The 21744-nt window shown below is 44.9% G+C and overlaps 1 protein-coding gene across 13 annotated transcripts in view; it reads left to right on the plus strand.

Moving 5' to 3' along the window:
* LOC118382066 (pleckstrin homology domain-containing family A member 7-like) overlaps nucleotides 1-21744 on the plus strand; it is a 163476-nt gene that overhangs the window by 135951 nt on the left and 5781 nt on the right. For all 13 annotated transcript variants that reach the window (XM_052483545.1, XM_052483547.1, XM_052483551.1 and 10 more), the window contains 4 exons: nucleotides 3593-3823; nucleotides 7152-7373; nucleotides 7598-7731; nucleotides 7835-7980. In XM_052483545.1, the coding sequence (XP_052339505.1) occupies nucleotides 3593-3823; nucleotides 7152-7373; nucleotides 7598-7731; nucleotides 7835-7980 (733 nt within the window). The remainder of the gene's footprint in view (nucleotides 1-3592; nucleotides 3824-7151; nucleotides 7374-7597; nucleotides 7732-7834; nucleotides 7981-21744) is intronic.

Genomic DNA, 21744 nt, shown 5'->3' on the forward strand with positions numbered 1-21744 from the left:
TTGTTGTTGTAGTAGTAGTAGTATGGTGTTGCTGAAGCAACGAACACAAATAACTGTCAGAAGTAGGTTAAATATTTCGTGTTCTTGCAGAAGTAAGTCACACTAAATCGTGATTCTCATTCATGGAATGTGTTCCCCTACTTCTATAATTTGACATTTCTGAAAGTTCCACGGCAGTTAATTCAACAGTGTGAAGTTAGCTTAATTAAGGTAGGTGATGCGGTTACTAAAACAACTGTAGCTCTTGATTGGTATAAGCTATTCCTGTTCTGATTTCCCATTTGAATAGCAGAGAAGTAGACTAAGATTTCGTATGCTCTAAATTGTTGTCCAAGGGGTTGGGAAAGTGTTCAAAACAGCAGTTGTTTCAAAACATTGAGAGAAAAAGCAGTTGATGCGGTTTTACTAAAGCAGCTGTATCGTTTGATTGGTCGAATATATTTCTGTTCTGGTTTCAGATTTAAATAGCAGAGACACAGACTAAGATTTCCTTCTAAGTTTTTGTCTGTTTGGAAAGTCACATGGTTTACAGTGAATAGAATGTTGGAAGTCTGGTAGTTTTTAACAATGAGAGCTTTAGAATGTTGAAGAAATCCCATTAAAGTGGATGACTTTTTGGGGGGGAAGGACAAAAAGCTTAATAGTTTAAAAAGTATACATTATACAAGAACACTATTCCAGACCGGTAAGCATGTTTTACATTTTGAATGGGGTTTCTAGCTTAATCTCGGCCTGTACATTTGAATGGTGCATGAAACATTGTGTTCCAAAGAGAAAATCTAAAATAAGTTAGGTCATTATTTATAGTGTGACTTCTGAGCAAGTCACATTAAAGAGCAACTGCCCCTAAAAAAACAACTTTTCATTTAGAAAAAACCCTATGTGGCCTCAATGTGAGTCAGAAGCATTTATTCTACTGTAAAAATGTATTACAAAGTGTAAATAGAATACTTTTGGTCATAAAGTGAGTCTTGCCCAAAACGGAGTTTTGCACCGGAGTTATATGTCACAACGTAAATGGTTGGTTTTATTAAAGTCCGTCCACATGCTCACAGCTGGCAGCACACAAGTAATAATCAGTTCCGAGTGCAGCTGCACACGACCCGATCGTAATGCCCTTGGTAAATGTGGTTTGACTTTGCAGATTGCTATTGGACAGTATGTAAACATTCCAATAGCTCAACGACTTAAAAATGTCAAAACACTATAAATTGTAGAAATTCATATACAACTATTAAAAACTAACATAAAAATATTGTCTAATTTACGTTGTAGTTTATTGACGGTACCTAACTCGACGGGAGATGGGCTATCCAAAGTCAAACCAACTTTGCCACAGTCGCACACCAGCCAAAAGTATTTGGCTAACTCTTCCCACCTGCGAACACACACACACAAAACACCCACATCAAACTACACCCTGAAATCAACTCACGTTTGAATTCAGTCATGGCCGCTAGCATTTCTTAATGAACTAAATCTGAAACGAGGCCAAATCAGGAATTTCAGCCCGCCTTTTAAAGAACCTATCATCTACAACTTGAGGGGGTGTAAGACAGCCTATGCAATGCTAATGAATGACTGGTTTAAAGACAAGCTCCGGAACTTTGGCGACTACTAAGTATTTTTAAACCTCCCGCTTTGGGCTGGATGTGTCAATATGTAGATCATACATGCATAATATGAGAAGAATGACTTAGTTCAATTCGCCACGAAATCCCGAGTTTGAAAGCAAAGCAAATTCTGGAAGCTGTGCTGGAACATTTTACCTACATTATTACCCACATGCACATATCTACATGACCAAAAATATGTGGACACTAGTCAAACATCTCATTCCAAAATCATGGGCATTAATATGGAGTTCGTCCCGTCTTTGCTGCTGTAACAGCCACAAAACATCTGGGAAGACTTTCCACTAGATGTTGGAACATTTGCTGCGTGGACTTGCTTCCATTTAGCCACAAGAGCATTAGTGAGGTCGGCCACTGATGTTGGGCGGTGTTCGATGGGGTTGAGATCAGGGCTCTGTGCAGGGCAGTCAAGTTCTTCCACACCGATCTCAACAAACCATTTCTGTATGACCTCGTTTTGTGCGCGGGGGCATTGTCATGCTGAAACAGGAACGGGCCTTTCCCAAACGGTTTCCTCAAAGTTGGAAGCACAGAATCGTCTAGAATGTCATTGTATGCTATCGCGTTAAGATTTCCCTAAACTGGAACTAAGGGGCCTAAACAGAACCATGAAAAACAGCCCCAGACCATTATTTATCCTCCACCAAACTTTCCAGTTGGACCTATGCATTCGGGCAGGTAGCGTTCTCCTGGCAACCCAGATTCGTCCGTCGGACTGCCAAATGGTGAAGCGGCAGGGTAGCCTAGTGGTTAGAGCATTGGACTAGTAACCGGAAGGTTGCAAGTTCAAACCTCTGAGCTGACAAGGTACACATCTGTCGTTCTGCCCCTGAACAGGCAGTTAACCCACTGTTCCTAGGCTGTCATTGAAAATATGAATTTGTTCTTAACTGACTTGCCTAGTTAAATAAAGGTTTTACATTTTTTATTTTTTTTTTACTTCAGAAAATGCGTTTTTACACTGCTCCAGAGTCCAATGGCGGCGAGCTTTACACCACTCCAGCCGACGCTTGGTATTACACATGGTGATCTTAGGCTTGTGTGCAGCTGCTCATCCATGGAAACCGATTTCATGAAGCTCCCAACAAACAGTTATTGTGCTGATGTTGCTTCCAGAGGCAGTTTGGAACTCAAGAGTGTTGGAACCGAGGACAGCACTCGGCGGTCCCGTTCTGTGAGCTTGTGTGGCCTACCACTTTACGGCTGAGACGCTGTTGCTCCTAGATGTTTACATTTCTCAATAAGATCACTTACAGTTGACCGGGGCAGCTCTAGCAGGTCAGAACTTTGACTAACTGACTTGTTGGAAAGGTGGCATCCTATGACGGTCTCATGTTGAAAGTCACTGAGCTCTTCAGTAAGGCCATTCTACTGCCAATGTTTGTCTATGGAGATTGCATGGCGGTGTGCTCGATTTTATACACCTGTCAGCAACGGGTGTGGCTGAAATAACAGAATCCACTAATTTGAAGGGATGTTCACATACTTTTGTATAGATAGTGTATGTGACGTAGTACTCCATTTTCAGGGACCACTTTTGACTTGTGAGCGCAGCTTTCAGATTTACTGGCTAAAAAGTGTACATGCTTACCGGTCTGGAATAGTGTTCTTGTATACAGCTTTTTCATAAAATGTATACTTTTCAACTATTAAGCTTTTTGTCCCCCCCACACAAAATCATCCACTTTAATGGGATTTCTTCAACATTCTAAAGCTCTCGTTGTTAAACACTCCCAAACTTTTTTGCATCTTGATCTAATGTAAAATGATGGTGGCACCTAAACTCTCTCTCTTCAGCCTCCTCTAACCCATTCCTCGTCTTTCGTTTAATCTGCTCTCCCTCTCCCTCTCTGTCTCCTTCTCTTCCTTTGCAATCCTCTCCCCTGCTCCCTCCCTCCCGCTCTCTCTTGCTGGTGTCGTGAGCTATGTTAATTTATACCCTCCCTCCCTCCTCTCAGGAGAGACCAAAGAGTGCCTTGGAGCGTCTGTACTCTGGGGATGTGCTGCAGCAGCAGAGCAGGGGTAGGATGAGTGCTGATGAGCAGCTGCAGAGGATGAAGAGGCACCAGAAAGCTCTGGTCCGCCAGCGCAAGAGGACCCTGAGTCAAGGAGAATGCCATGCCTCTTCATCACGAGCCTCCTCCTCCTCATCATCACAGCAACGCCCCCTTTCCGCAGACCTGGGCTCAGTACGTTAGCGCTAAGCCTCACAGGCCTAAAGAATGACCATTAGAGCTACAGCTACAATGCATGCAGAAGTAACAATGCATGCGACCACTAATACATTTAAGTTGCGTAGGGTTTTCATAGTGCCGTTGATGTGAGTTTGAGTGTGTGAGTTGGCCTGAACTAGCTGGTGCAGCAGGTAAGTGGGTGTGAGAATTGACTGCTGTGATTGTGTGAGCGGTGAGAGGTGAGAGATGCTGTGGTGTGACATGCAGGTGGAACTCCTGGTGTTCTCACCTAGGAAGTGAAGGACTATGAATATGCAATAACAGAAAGGACAGAATAGACGGGGCCCCTGATTTCAAATGTCCTTGACTCCATCGCAAGAAAATGATTGAAAGGATTGAGAGATATTCTCATAATGCATTAGACTACAGTCTGTCTGTAATGAAGTAGACTCTGCTATGATAACCTCACTTCCTCAACTCTATTAAAGGCCCTGGGAGATATGGAAACAGCATTCGTATATGTCGGCCATCTTTAACTGTGTCAAAGTGCTTTTTGTTGGTTAGCTTGTGAGAATCTTTATGTGAATTATTAGTACTAAACACTGATGCATTAATGCCGTTCTAGTAAATCCGCTTTGTGGGGGTTGATTGTAGGTGATTGATTGTGCTACACTGAATCATATCCCTACTGCTGCATTAACAGCCCATAGCCATTACCTCTCTCCTCCCTACACCCACCCCTGGCTAAACAACAAGTGTTATCTCAGCTATTCTCTAATGTTACCTCAATACTGGAGATACACACAGCAGCTAATAACTCTCTCATTCTGTCCCACCCTGACTAAACTGCAGTTTGACCTATTCTCAGGCTCCATGACAGTGTTTCAGTCTGTGTTCCTATCACTCCACTAGTACAGCCCACTGCTAAGATTCTAACCACATACCCTTCTTCTAGAACGGTCTGTCATTCTCTAACCAGGTCTCATTGTGCTGCTCAGACAAAACATACATAATCCTGCAGATTAAAAAAAACTACATTTACTTTCACTGCCATTTTAAAGAGCTCTCTAATCATTACAAGTGTGGATATAGACTGCTGGATTAAACATTTTCTAATGATAATCTATTGACTCATTAGCATTTACATTTAAATTGCATGGAGTTTGATACGATGCAACATCCGTCTGATACTGTGCGTTTTAGTCGATTAGTCTTTGTACATGAGTAAAAGCTTCTAAGGCGTGACTTTAGCAGTGTGAATGTAGTTCTGATTGTGGTGACTTGTGGATCTTACCACCACGTATCTCTCCTCGTTAACGGACTCTACATACAGCAAGGCCTAATGTAAAGTACATGTATCCATTGTGCCAATCATTTACAGTCGTATCAGAACTCAAGTCAGCATATTATTTCTCTGTTAATCTGCAAATGGAGGATCACTAAACTCCCTCCCTCTTCTCCACATATATAATGTAGAGGTTTGCAAATAAGAAATAAACACACATTTTCATAATAATGCATGCTTGCCATGTGTTTTTTCTTCATTGCATGTCTATTAAATATGTATTTGTGGTATTTACTGCAGTGGGCATTTTTATTTTTGTCTAGTAAGCACAATGATGCCTGGGACCAATATGTACATGTAAATGGATGTAGCTCGATGGATCCCTCTCTCCTCCTCATCTTCTCCCTAATCACTGACTGCACAAGTATAGTGAAGCATGCTGTGGTCTGAGAGCTTAGCACTCGTACCGCACCCCTATCAACAGTCCTGTACACGCTGGTGGTTTTGCCTGTGGAGAATAGTGTTGCATTTGTCATATTGTATGCCATTGTATGTATGTATGTTTGAATGGAAAACACACAGAAATATATATATATTTTTTAAGGGAAAATGCACAATATACAGTATAGCTACAGAGGAGAACACATCAATGTCTGTAGAGTCTCACACTGGATGTTGCCATGAAATTGTAGCAACAAATCCTGAGTCAACAGTTGGAAAGGGGACTAATAATGTGGTTGTTTTGGTGTATCACTGTTGTGTCTGTGAAGCCGCAGTATAGTTGTGTTGGTGTATAACGGTTGTGTCTGTGAAGCAGCAGTATGGTTGTGTTGGTGTGTAACTGTTGTCTGGGATGCAGAAGTATAGTTGTGTTGGTGTGTAACTGTTGTGTTTGTGAAGCAGTAGTGTTTGTGTGTAACTGTTGTGTCTGAAGCAGTAGTATAGTTGTTTCGGTGTGTAACTGTTGTGTCTGAAGCAGCAGTATGGTTGTTTCGGTTTGTAACTGTTGTGTCTGAAGCAGTAGTATGGTTGTTTCGGTGTGTAACTGTTGTGTCTGAAGCAGTAGTATGGTTGTTTCGGTGTGTAACTGTTGTGTCTGAAGCAGCAGTATGGTTGTTTCGGTGTGTAACTGTTGTGTCTGAAGCAGTAGTATGGTTGTTTCGGTGTGTAACTGTTGTGTCTGAAGCAGTAGTATGGTTGTTTCGGTGTGTAACTGTTGTGTCTGAAGCAGTAGTATGGTTGTTTCGGTGTGTAACTGTTGTGTCTGAAGCAGCAGTATGGTTGTATTGATGTGTAACTGTTGTGTTTGAAGCAGCAGTATGGTTGTTTCGGTGTGTAACTGTTGTGTCTGAAGCAGTAGTATGGTTGTTTGGGTGTGTAACTGTTGTGTCTGAAGCAGTAGTATGGTTGTTCCGGTGTGTAACTGTTGTGTCTGAAGCAGCAGTATGGTTGTTTCGGTGTGTAACTGTTGTGTCTGTGAAGCAGCAATATGGTTGCGTTGGTGTATAACTGTTGTGTCTGTGAAGCAGCAGTATGGTTGTGTTGGTGTATAACTGTTGTGTCTGTGAAGCAGCAGTATGGTTGTGTTGGTGTATAACTGTTGTGTCTGTGAAGCAGCAGTATGGTTGTGTTGGTGTATAACTGTTGTGTCTGTGAAGCAGCAGTATGGTTGTGTTGGTGTATAACTGTTGTGTCTGTGAAGCAGCAGTATGGTTGTGTTGGTGTATAACTGTTGTCTGTGAAGCAGCAGTATGGTTGTGTTGGTGTATAACTGTTGTGTCTGTGAAGCAGCAATATGGTTGCGTTGGTGTATAACTGTTGTGTCTGTGAAGCAGCAGTATGGTTGTGTTGGTGTATAACTGTTGTGTCTGTGAAGCAGCAGTATGGTTGTGTTGGTGTATAACTGTTGTGTCTGTGAAGCAGCAATATGGTTGCGTTGGTGTGTAACTGTTGTGTCTGTGAAGCAGCAATATGGTTGTGTTGGTGTGTAGCTGTTGTGTCTGTGAAGCAGTAGTGTTTGTGTGTAACTGTCATGTCTGTCTACCCCTCCTCCTCCAGTGGAGGCGAGAGCAGGAGTTTGACCTGCAGTTGCTGGAGCGGGCTGTGCAGGGGGAGGAGGCGCGGGGTGTGGTCCAGGGTGAGGAGTGTCCAGCAGAGCACAGTGATAGACCTCGGTCCCAGTCAGATGAGTGGCTGACCCTCCGCTCTACAGCCACATCCACACTTACCCAGGAGGTGGATCTGGAGACGCTGGACTATGACCTGGACCTCAGCCGAGAGGTACAACCTGACCCTCACCACCTCCACCATCAAACCTCACCAAGTCAGAGCTGGTCACTTTAACATTTCATTAAGGACTTAGTACTTTCACAATGTTGTTTAAACAATTGAATAGACTTGTTTTCAGCTTCAATGGTTATATTTCCTAATCCCTACAGTAATGGTACTAGAGTTGAATAGCTGTTAGTAGGAAACCTCTACTGTGTGTTTTTCTCTGTGTGTAGCTGGCCAAACCTCAGAAGGTGTTAATCCCTGAGCGCTACATAGACACAGAGCCTGAGGAACCTCTCAGCCCTCAGGAGGTGGAGGCTCGCCATCGCAACATGGAGCGCATCAAGAACATTCTGGCCAAGTCCAGGTATATTACAGCACCACCACTACTCACCGGGCCAATATGGAAGATCAGTTTGACAGGCCATTCAATCCATTGTGTAATGGTGTGTGTGTGTCCGTGTGATTAGTGTTCAGATCCTGGCGGGGCCCTCTGTGGCGGTGGACCAGCCAGAGGTGGTGGGTCTGGACTCAGCCCTACTGAAACAGGAGAGGATCATCACCATGTCTTACGCCCTGGCCTCAGAGGCCTCCCTCAAGAGCAAGCAGGTCGCAGGTAATACCAACACACACAACTGGACACACTCTCTGCAGTAATACCAACACACACAACTGGACACACTCTCTGCAGTAATACCAACACACACAACTGGACACACTGTCTGCACTAATAACAACACACACAACTGGACACACTCTCTGCAGTAATACCAACACATACAACCGGACACACTGTCTGCAGTAATACCAACACACACAACTGAAAACACTCTCTGCAGTAATACCAACACATACAACCGGACACACTGCAGTAATACCAACACGCACAACTGAAAACACTCTCTGCAGTAATACCAACACATACAACCGGACACACTCTCTGCAGTAATACCAACACATACAACAGGAGACACTCTCTGCAGTAATACCAACACATACAACCGGACACACTCTCTGCAGTAATACCAACACATACAACCGGACACACTCTCTGCAGTAATACCAACACACACAACTGGACACACTGTCTGCAGTAATACCAACACATACAACTGGACACACTGTCTGCAGTAATACCAACACATACAACCGGACACACTCTCTGCAGTAATACCAACACATACAACCGGACACACTCTCTGCAGTAATACCAACACATACAACCGGACACACTCTCTGCAGTAATACCAACACATACAACCGGACACACTGTCTGCAGTAATACCAACACATACAACTGGACACACTGTCTGCAGTAATACCAACACACACAACTGGACACACTCTCTGCAGTAATACCAACACACACAACTGAAAACACTCTCTGCAGTAATACCAACACATACAACCGGACACACTCTCTGCAGTAATACCAACACACACAACTGGACACACTGTCTGCAGTAATACCAACACATACAACTGGACACACTGTCTGCAGTAATACCAACACATACAACCGGACACACTGCAGTAATACCAACACACACAACCGGACACACTCTCTGCAGTAATACCAACACATACAACCGGACACACTCTCTGCAGTAATACCAACACATACAACCGGACACACTCTCTGCAGTAACCGGACACACTGCAGTAATACCAACACATACAACCGGACACACTGTATTAATACCAACACATACAACCGGACACACTGTCTGCAGTAATACCAACACACACAAATGGACACACTGTCTGCAGTAATACCAACACACACAACCGGACACACTGCAGTAATACCAACACACAGAACCGGACACACTGCAGTAATACCAACACATACAACCGGACACACTGTCTGCAGTAATACCAACACACACAACTGGACACACTGTCTGCAGTAATACCAACACACACAACCGGACACACTGTCTGCAGTAATACCAACACACACAACTGGACACACTCTCTGCAGTAATACCAACACATACAACCGGACACACTGCAGTAATACCAACACACACAACCGGACACACTGCAGTAATACCAACACACACAACCGGACACACTGTCTGCAGTAATACCAACACATACAACCGGACACACTGTCTGCAGTAATACCAACACATACAACCGGACACACTGTCTGCAGTAATACCAACACATACAACCGGACACACTGCAGTAATACCAACACATACAACCGGACACACTGTCTTCAGTAATACCAACACACACAACTGGACACACTGTCTGCAGTAATACCAACACACACAACTGGACACACTGTCTGCAGTAATACCAACACATACAACTGGACACACTGCAGTAATACCAACACACACAACTGGACACACTGTCTGCAGTAATACCAACACATACAACCGGACACACTGTCTGCAGTAATACCAACACAGACAACTGGACACACTGTCTGCAGTAATACCAACACATACAACCGGACACACTGTCTGCAGTAATACCAACACAGACAACCGGACACACTCTCTGCAGTAATACCAACACACACCACTGGACACACTGTCTGCAGTAATACCAACACATACAACCGGACACACTGTCTGCAGTAATACCAACACAGACAACCGGACACACTCTCTGCAGTAATACCAACACACACAACTGGACACACTGTCTGCAGTAATACCAACACATACAACCGGACACACTGCAGTAATACCAACACATACAACCGGACACACTGTCTGCAGTAATACCAACACAGACAACTGGACACACTGTCTGCAGTAATACCAACACATACAACCGGACACACTGTCTGCAGTAATACCAACACAGACAACCGGACACACTCTCTGCAGTAATACCAACACACACCACTGGACACACTGTCTGCAGTAATACCAACACATACAACCGGACACACTGTCTGCAGTAATACCAACACAGACAACCGGACACACTCTCTGCAGTAATACCAACACATACAACCGGACACACTGTCTGCAGTAATACCAACACACACAACTGGACACACTCTCTGCAGTAATACCAACACACACAACTGGACACACTCTCTGCAGTAATACCAACACATACAACTGGACACACTGTCTGCAGTAATACCAACACATACAACCGGACACACTGTCTGCAGTAATACCAACACATACAACTGGACACACTGTCTGCAGTAATACCAACACACACAACTGGACACACTCTCTGCAGTAATACCAACACATACAACTGGACACACTGTCTGCAGTAATACCAACACATACAACTGGACACACTGTCTGCAGTAATACCAACACATACAACCGGACACACTGTCTGCAGTAATACCAACACATACAACTGGACACACTGTCTGCAGTAATACCAACACACACAACTGGACACACTCTCTGCAGTAATACCAACACATACAACTGGACACACTGTCTGCAGTAATACCAACACATACAACCGGACACACTGTCTGCAGTAATACCAACACATACAACTGGACACACTGTCTGCAGTAATACCAACACACACAACTGGACACACTCTCTGCAGTAATACCAACACATACAACTGGACACACTGTCTGCAGTAATACCAACACATACAACTGGACACACTGTCTGCAGTAATACCAACACATACAACCGGACACACTGTCTGCAGTAATACCAACACATACAACTGGACACACTGTCTGCAGTAATACCAACACACACAACTGGACACACTCTCTGCAGTAATACCAACACATACAACTGGACACACTGTCTGCAGTAATACCAACACATACAACCGGACACACTGCAGTAATACCAACACATACAACCGGACACACTGTCTTCAGTAATACCAACACACACAACTGGACACACTGTCTGCAGTAATACCAACACACACAACTGGACACACTGTCTGCAGTAATACCAACACATACAACTGGACACACTGCAGTAATACCAACACACACAACTGGACACACTGTCTGCAGTAATACCAACACATACAACCGGACACACTGTCTGCAGTAATACCAACACAGACAACTGGACACACTGTCTGCAGTAATACCAACACATACAACCGGACACACTGTCTGCAGTAATACCAACACAGACAACCGGACACACTCTCTGCAGTAATACCAACACACACCACTGGACACACTGTCTGCAGTAATACCAACACATACAACCGGACACACTGTCTGCAGTAATACCAACACAGACAACCGGACACACTCTCTGCAGTAATACCAACACACACAACTGGACACACTGTCTGCAGTAATACCAACACATACAACCGGACACACTGCAGTAATACCAACACATACAACCGGACACACTGTCTGCAGTAATACCAACACAGACAACTGGACACACTGTCTGCAGTAATACCAACACATACAACCGGACACACTGTCTGCAGTAATACCAACACAGACAACCGGACACACTCTCTGCAGTAATACCAACACACACCACTGGACACACTGTCTGCAGTAATACCAACACATACAACCGGACACACTGTCTGCAGTAATACCAACACAGACAACCGGACACACTCTCTGCAGTAATACCAACACATACAACCGGACACACTGTCTGCAGTAATACCAACACACACAACTGGACACACTCTCTGCAGTAATACCAACACACACAACTGGACACACTCTCTGCAGTAATACCAACACATACAACTGGACACACTGTCTGCAGTAATACCAACACATACAACCGGACACACTGTCTGCAGTAATACCAACACATACAACTGGACACACTGTCTGCAGTAATACCAACACACACAACTGGACACACTCTCTGCAGTAATACCAACACATACAACTGGACACACTGTCTGCAGTAATACCAACACATACAACTGGACACACTGTCTGCAGTAATACCAACACATACAACCGGACACACTGTCTGCAGTAATACCAACACATACAACTGGACACACTGTCTGCAGTAATACCAACACACACAACTGGACACACTCTCTGCAGTAATACCAACACATACAACTGGACACACTGTCTGCAGTAATACCAACACATACAACCGGACACACTGTCTGCAGTAATACCAACACATACAACTGGACACACTGTCTGCAGTAATACCAACACACACAACTGGACACACTCTCTGCAGTAATACCAACACATACAACTGGACACACTGTCTGCAGTAATACCAACACATACAACTGGACACACTGTCTGCAGTAATACCAACACATACAACCGGACACACTGTCTGCAGTAATACCAACACATACAACTGGACACACTGTCTGCAGTAATACCAACACACACAACTGGACACACTCTCTGCAGTAATACCAACACATACAACTGGACACACTGTCTGCAGTAATACCAACACACACAACTGGACACACTCTCTGCAGTAATACCAACACATACAACTGGACACACTGTCTGCAGTAATACCAACACATACAACCGGACACACTGTCTGCAGTAATACCAACACACACAACCGGACACACTGTCTGCAGTAATACCAACACATACAACTGGACACACTTTCTGCAGTAATACCAACACACAGAACTGGACACACTCTCTGCAGTAATACCAACACATACAACTGGACACACTGTCTGCAGTAATACCAACACACACAACCGGACACACTGTCTGCAGTAATACCAACACACACAACTGGACACACTTTCTGCAGTAATACCAACACACACAACTGGACACACTCTCTGCAGTAATACCAACACATACAACTGGACACACTTTCTGCAGTAATACCAACACAGACAACTGGACACACTGTCTGCAGTAATACCAACACAGACAACTGGACACACTCTCTGCAGTAATACCAACACACACAACTGGACACACTTTCTGCAGTAATACCAACACACACAACTGGACACACTTTCTGCAGTAATACCAACACACACAACTGGACACACTCTCTGCAGTAATACCAACACATACAACTGGACACACTGTCTGCAGTAATACCAACACACACAACCGGACACACTTTCTGCAGTAATACCAACACACACAACTGGACACACTCTCTGCAGTAATACCAACACATACAACCGGACACACTGCAGTAATACCAACACACACAACCGGACACACTGCAGTAATACCAACACATACAACCGGACACACTGCAGTAATACCAACACACACAACCGGACACACTGCAGTAATACCAACACACACAACCGGACACACTGTCTGCAGTAATACCAACACATACAACCGGACACACTGTCTGCAGTAATACCAACACATACAACCGGACACACTGTCTGCAGTAATACCAACACATACAACCGGACACACTGCAGTAATACCAACACATACAACCGGACACACTGTCTTCAGTAATACCAACACACACAACTGGACACACTGTCTGCAGTAATACCAACACACACAACTGGACACACTGTCTGCAGTAATACCAACACATACAACTGGACACACTGCAGTAATACCAACACACACAACTGGACACACTGTCTGCAGTAATACCAACACATACAACCGGACACACTGTCTGCAGTAATACCAACACAGACAACTGGACACACTGTCTGCAGTAATACCAACACATACAACCGGACACACTGTCTGCAGTAATACCAACACAGACAACCGGACACACTCTCTGCAGTAATACCAACACACACCACTGGACACACTGTCTGCAGTAATACCAACACATACAACCGGACACACTGTCTGCAGTAATACCAACACAGACAACCGGACACACTCTCTGCAGTAATACCAACACACACAACTGGACACACTGTCTGCAGTAATACCAACACATACAACCGGACACACTGCAGTAATACCAACACATACAACCGGACACACTGTCTGCAGTAATACCAACACAGACAACTGGACACACTGTCTGCAGTAATACCAACACATACAACCGGACACACTGTCTGCAGTAATACCAACACAGACAACCGGACACACTCTCTGCAGTAATACCAACACACACCACTGGACACACTGTCTGCAGTAATACCAACACATACAACCGGACACACTGTCTGCAGTAATACCAACACAGACAACCGGACACACTCTCTGCAGTAATACCAACACATACAACCGGACACACTGTCTGCAGTAATACCAACACACACAACTGGACACACTCTCTGCAGTAATACCAACACACACAACTGGACACACTCTCTGCAGTAATACCAACACATACAACTGGACACACTGTCTGCAGTAATACCAACACATACAACCGGACACACTGTCTGCAGTAATACCAACACATACAACTGGACACACTGTCTGCAGTAATACCAACACACACAACTGGACACACTCTCTGCAGTAATACCAACACATACAACTGGACACACTGTCTGCAGTAATACCAACACATACAACTGGACACACTGTCTGCAGTAATACCAACACATACAACCGGACACACTGTCTGCAGTAATACCAACACATACAACTGGACACACTGTCTGCAGTAATACCAACACATACAACTGGACACACTGTCTGCAGTAATACCAACACATACAACCGGACACACTGTCTGCAGTAATACCAACACAGACAACCGGACACACTCTCTGCAGTAATACCAACACTCACCACTGGACACACTGTCTGCAGTAATACCAACACATACAACCGGACACACTGTCTGCAGTAATACCAACACAGACAACCGGACACACTCTCTGCAGTAATACCAACACACACAACTGGACACACTGTCTGCAGTAATACCAACACATACAACCGGACACACTGCAGTAATACCAACACATACAACCGGACACACTGTCTGCAGTAATACCAACACAGACAACTGGACACACTGTCTGCAGTAATACCAACACATACAACCGGACACACTGTCTGCAGTAATACCAACACAGACAACCGGACACACTCTCTGCAGTAATACCAACACACACCACTGGACACACTGTCTGCAGTAATACCAACACATACAACCGGACACACTGTCTGCAGTAATACCAACACAGACAACCGGACACACTCTCTGCAGTAATACCAACACATACAACCGGACACACTGTCTGCAGTAATACCAACACACACAACTGGACACACTCTCTGCAGTAATACCAACACACACAACTGGACACACTCTCTGCAGTAATACCAACACATACAACTGGACACACTGTCTGCAGTAATACCAACACATACAACCGGACACACTGTCTGCAGTAATACCAACACATACAACTGGACACACTGTCTGCAGTAATACCAACACACACAACTGGACACACTCTCTGCAGTAATACCAACACATACAACTGGACACACTGTCTGCAGTAATACCAACACATACAACTGGACACACTGTCTGCAGTAATACCAACACATACAACCGGACACACTGTCTGCAGTAATACCAACACATACAACTGGACACACTGTCTGCAGTAATACCAACACACACAACTGGACACACTCTCTGCAGTAATACCAACACATACAACTGGACACACTGTCTGCAGTAATACCAACACATACAACCGGACACACTGTCTGCAGTAATACCAACACATACAACTGGACACACTGTCTGCAGTAATACCAACACACACAACTGGACACACTCTCTGCAGTAATACCAACACATACAACTGGACACACTGTCTGCAGTAATACCAACACATACAACTGGACACACTGTCTGCAGTAATACCAACACATACAACCGGACACACTGTCTGCAGTAATACCAACACATACAACTGGACACACTGTCTGCAGTAATACCAACACACACAACTGGACACACTCTCTGCAGTAATACCAACACATACAACTGGACACACTGTCTGCAGTAATACCAACACACACAACTGGACACACTCTCTGCAGTAATACCAACACATACAACTGGACACACTGTCTGCAGTAATACCAACACATACAACCGGACACACTGTCTGCAGTAATACCAACACACACAACCGGACACACTGTCTGCAGTAATACCAACACATACAACTGGACACACTTTCTGCAGTAATACCAACACACAGAACTGGACACACTCTCTGCAGTAATACCAACACATACAACTGGACACACTGTCTGCAGTAATACCAACACACACAACCGGACACACTGTCTGCAGTAATACCAACACACACAACTGGACACACTTTCTGCAGTAATACCAACACACACAACTGGACACACTCTCTGCAGTAATACCAACACATACAACTGGACACACTTTCTGCAGTAATACCAACACAGACAACTGGACACACTGTCTGCAGTAATACCAACACAGACAACTGGACACACTCTCTGCAGTAATACCAACACACACAACTGGACACACTTTCTGCAGTAATACCAACACACACAACTGGACACACTTTCTGCAGTAATACCAACACACACAACTGGACACACTCTCTGCAGTAATACCAACACATACAACTGGACACACTGTCTGCAGTAATACCAACACACACAACCGGACACACTTTCTGCAGTAATACCAACACACACAACTGGACACACTCTCTGCAGTAATACCAACACATACAACCGGACACACTGCAGTAATACCAACACACACAACCGGACACACTGCAGTAATACCAACACATACAACCGGACACACTGCAGTAATACCAACACACACAACCGGACACACTGCAGTAATACCAACACACACAACTGGACACACTGTCTGCAGTAATGTCAACACACACAACCGGACACACTGTCTGCAGTAATACCAACACACACAACTGGACACACTCTCTGCAGTAATACCAACACATACAACTGGACACACTGTCTGCAGTAATACCAACACATACAACCGGACACACTGTCTGCAGTAATGTCAACACACACAACCGGACACACTGTCTGCAGTAATACCAACACACACAACCGGACACACTCTCTGCAGTAATACCAACACATACAACCGGACACACTCTCTGCAGTAATGTCAACACACACAACCGGACACACTGTCTGCAGTAATACCAACACACACAACTGGACACACTCTCTGCAGTAATACCAACACATACAACCGTACACACTTTCTGCAGTAATACCAACACACACAACTGGACACACTGTCTGCAGTAATACCAACACATACAACTGGACACACTGTCTGCAGTAATGCCAACACATACAACTGGACACACTGTCTGCAGTAATACCAACACACACACAACTGGACACACTGTCTGCAGTAATACCAACACATACAACCGGACACACTGTCTGCAGTAATACCAACACACACAACTGGACACACTGTCTGCAGTAATACCAACACATACAACTGGACACACTGTCTGCAGTAATGCCAACACATACAACTGGACACACTGTCTGCAGTAATACCAACACACACACAACTGGACACACTGTCTGCAGTAATACCAACACATACAACCGGACACACTGTCTGCAGTAATACCAACACATACAACCGGACACACTGCAGTAATACCAACACATACAACCGGACACACTGTCTGCAGTAATACCAACACACACAACTGGACACACTGTCTGCAGTAATACCAACACATACAACTGGACACACTGTCTGCAGTAATACCAACACACACACAACTGGACACACTGTCTGCAGTAATACCAACACATACAACCGGACACACTGTCTGCAGTAATACCAACACATACAACCGGACACACTGTCTGCAGTAATACCAACACACACAACCGGACACACTGTCTGCAGTAATACCAACACATACAACCGGACACACTGCAGTAATACCAACACATACAACCGGACACACTGTCTGCAGTAATACCAACACACACAACCGGACACACTGTCTGCAGTAATACCAACACATACAACTGGACACACTGTCTGCAGTAATGCCAACACATACAACTGGACACACTGTCTGCAGTAATACCAACACACACAACTGGACACACTGTCTGCAGTAATACCAACACATACAACCGGACACACTGTCTGCAGTAATACCAACACATACAACCGGACACACTGCAGTAATACCAACACATACAACCGGACACACTGTCTGCAGTAATACCAACACATACAACCGGACACACTGTCTGCAGTAATACCAACACATACAACTGGACACACTGTCTGCAGTAATACCAACACATACAACTGGACACACTGTCTGCAGTAATACCAACACATACAACTGGACACACTGTCTGCAGTAATACCAACACACACAACTGGACACACTTTCTGCAGTAATGCCAACACACACAACCGGACACACTGCAGTAATACCAACACACACTCTGCATCTAGTCTGTAGTAATACCAACACACACTCTGCATCTAGTCTGCAGTAATACCAACACACACTCTGCACCAGGTCTGCAGTAATACCAACACACACTCTGCACTAGGTCTGTAGTAATACCAACACACACTCTGTACCAGGTCTGTAGTAATACCAACACGCACTCTGCACCAGGTCTGTAGTAATACCAACACACACTCTGCATCTAGTCTGCAGTAATACCAACACACACTCTGCACCAGGTCTGCAGTAATACCAACACACACTCTGCATCTAGTCTGCAGTAATACCAACACACACTCTGCATCTAGTCTGCAGTAATACAAACACACACTCTGCACCAGGTCTGTAATAATACCAACACACACTCTGCACCAGGTCTGCAGTAATACCAACACACACTCTGCATCTAGTCTGCAGTAATACAAACACACACTCTGCACCAGGTCTGTAATAATACCAACACACACTCTGCACCAGGTCTGCAGTAATACCAACACACACTCTGCACCAGGTCTGTAGTAATACCAACACACACTCTGCATCTAGTCTGCAGTAATACCAACACACACTCTTCACCAGGTCTGTAGTAATACCAACACACACTCTGCACCAGGTCTGCAGTAATACCAACACACACTCTGCACCAGGTCTGTAGTAATACCAACACACACTCTGCACCAGGTCTGCAGTAATACCAACACACACTCTGCATCTAGTCTGCAGTAATACCAACACACACTCTGCACCAGGTCTGCAGTAATACCAACACACACTCTGCACCAGGTCTGTAGTAATACCAACACACACTCTGCACCAGGTCTGTAGTAATACCAACACACACTCTGCGCCAGGTCTGTAGTAATACCAAGACACACTCTGCATCTAGTCTGCAGTAATACCAACACACACTCTGCACCAGGTCTGCAGTAATACCAACACACACTCTGCATCTAGTCTGCGGTAATACCAACACACACTCTGCACCAGGTCTGTAGTAATACCAACACACACTCTGCACCAGGTCTGCAGTAATACCAACACACACTCTGCACCAGGTCTGTAATAATACCAACACACACTCTGCACCAGGTCTGTAATAATACCAACACACACTCTGCGCCAGGTCTGTAGTAATACCAAGACACACTCTGCATCTAGTCTGCAGTAATACCAACACACACTCTGCACCAGGTCTGCAGTAATACCAACACACACTCTGCATCTAGTCTGCGGTAATACCAACACACACTCTGCATCTAGTCTGTGGTAATACCAACACACACTCTGCATCTAGTCTGCAGTAATACCAACACACACTCTGCACCAGGTCTGCAGTAATACCAACACACACTCTGCACCAGGTCTGTAATAATACCAACACACACTCTGCACCAGGTCTGTAATAATACCAACACACACTCTGCTTTTAGTCTGCGGTAATACCAACACACACTCTGCATCTAGTCTGCAGTAATACCAACACACACTCTGCACCAGGTCTGCAGTAATACCAACACACACTCTGCACCAGGTCTGTAGTAATACCAACACACACTCTGCACCAGGTCTGTAGTAATACCAACACACACTCTGCACCAGGTCTGTAGTAATACCAACACACACTCTGCATCTAGTCTGCGGTAATACCAACACACACTCTGCACCAGGTCTGTAGTAATACCAACACACACTCTGCTTTTAGTCTGCGGTAATACCAACACACACTCTGCATCTAGTCTGCAGTAATACCAACACACACTCTGCACCAGGTCTGTAGTAATACCAACACACACTCTGCGCCAGGTCTGTAGTAATACCAACACACACTCTGCACCAGGTCTGTAGTAATACCAACACACACTCTGCATCAGGTCTGCAGTAATACCAACACACACTCTGCACCAGGTCTGCAGTAATACCAACACACACTCTGCACCAGGTCTGTAGTATTACCAACACACACTCTGCACCAGGTCTGTAGTAATACCAACACACACTCTGCACCAGGTCTGTAGTAATACCAACACACACTCTGCATCTAGTCTGCAGTAATACCAACACACACTCTGCACCAGGTCTGTAGTAATACCTGCACCAGGTGTGTAGTAATACCAACACACACTCTGCACCAGGTCTGTAGTAATACCAACACACACTCTGCATCTAGTCTGCAGTAATACCAACACACACTCTGCATCTAGTCTGCAGTAATACCAACACACACTCTGCACCAGGTCTGTAGTAATACCAACACACACTCTGCACCAGGTCTGTAGTAATACCAACACACACTCTGCACCAGGTCTGCAGTAATACCAACACACACTCTGCACCAGGTCTGCAGTAATACCAACACACACTCTGCACCAGGTCTGTAGTAATACCAACACACACTCTGCACCAGGTCTGTAGTAATACCAACACACACTCTGCGCCAGGTCTGTAGTAATACCAAGACACACTCTGCATCTAGTCTGCAGTAATACCAACACACACTCTGCACCAGGTCTGCAGTAATACCAACACACACTCTGCATCTAGTCTGCGGTAATACCAACACACACTCTGCACCAGGTCTGTAGTAATACCAACACACACTCTGCACCAGGTCTGCAGTAATACCAACACACACTCTGCACCAGGTCTGTAATAATACCAACACACACTCTGCACCAGGTCTGTAATAATACCAACACACACTCTGCGCCAGGTCTGTAGTAATACCAAGACACACTCTGCATCTAGTCTGCAGTAATACCAACACACACTCTGCACCAGGTCTGCAGTAATACCAACACACACTCTGCATCTAGTCTGCGGTAATACCAACACACACTCTGCATCTAGTCTGTGGTAATACCAACACACACTCTGCATCTAGTCTGCAGTAATACCAACACACACTCTGCACCAGGTCTGCAGTAATACCAACACACACTCTGCACCAGGTCTGTAATAATACCAACACACACACACTCTGCACCAGGTC

This window comes from Oncorhynchus keta, chromosome 2 (genome assembly GCF_023373465.1).
Source record: "Oncorhynchus keta strain PuntledgeMale-10-30-2019 chromosome 2, Oket_V2, whole genome shotgun sequence".
Taxonomy (NCBI): Eukaryota; Metazoa; Chordata; class Actinopteri; order Salmoniformes; family Salmonidae; genus Oncorhynchus; species Oncorhynchus keta.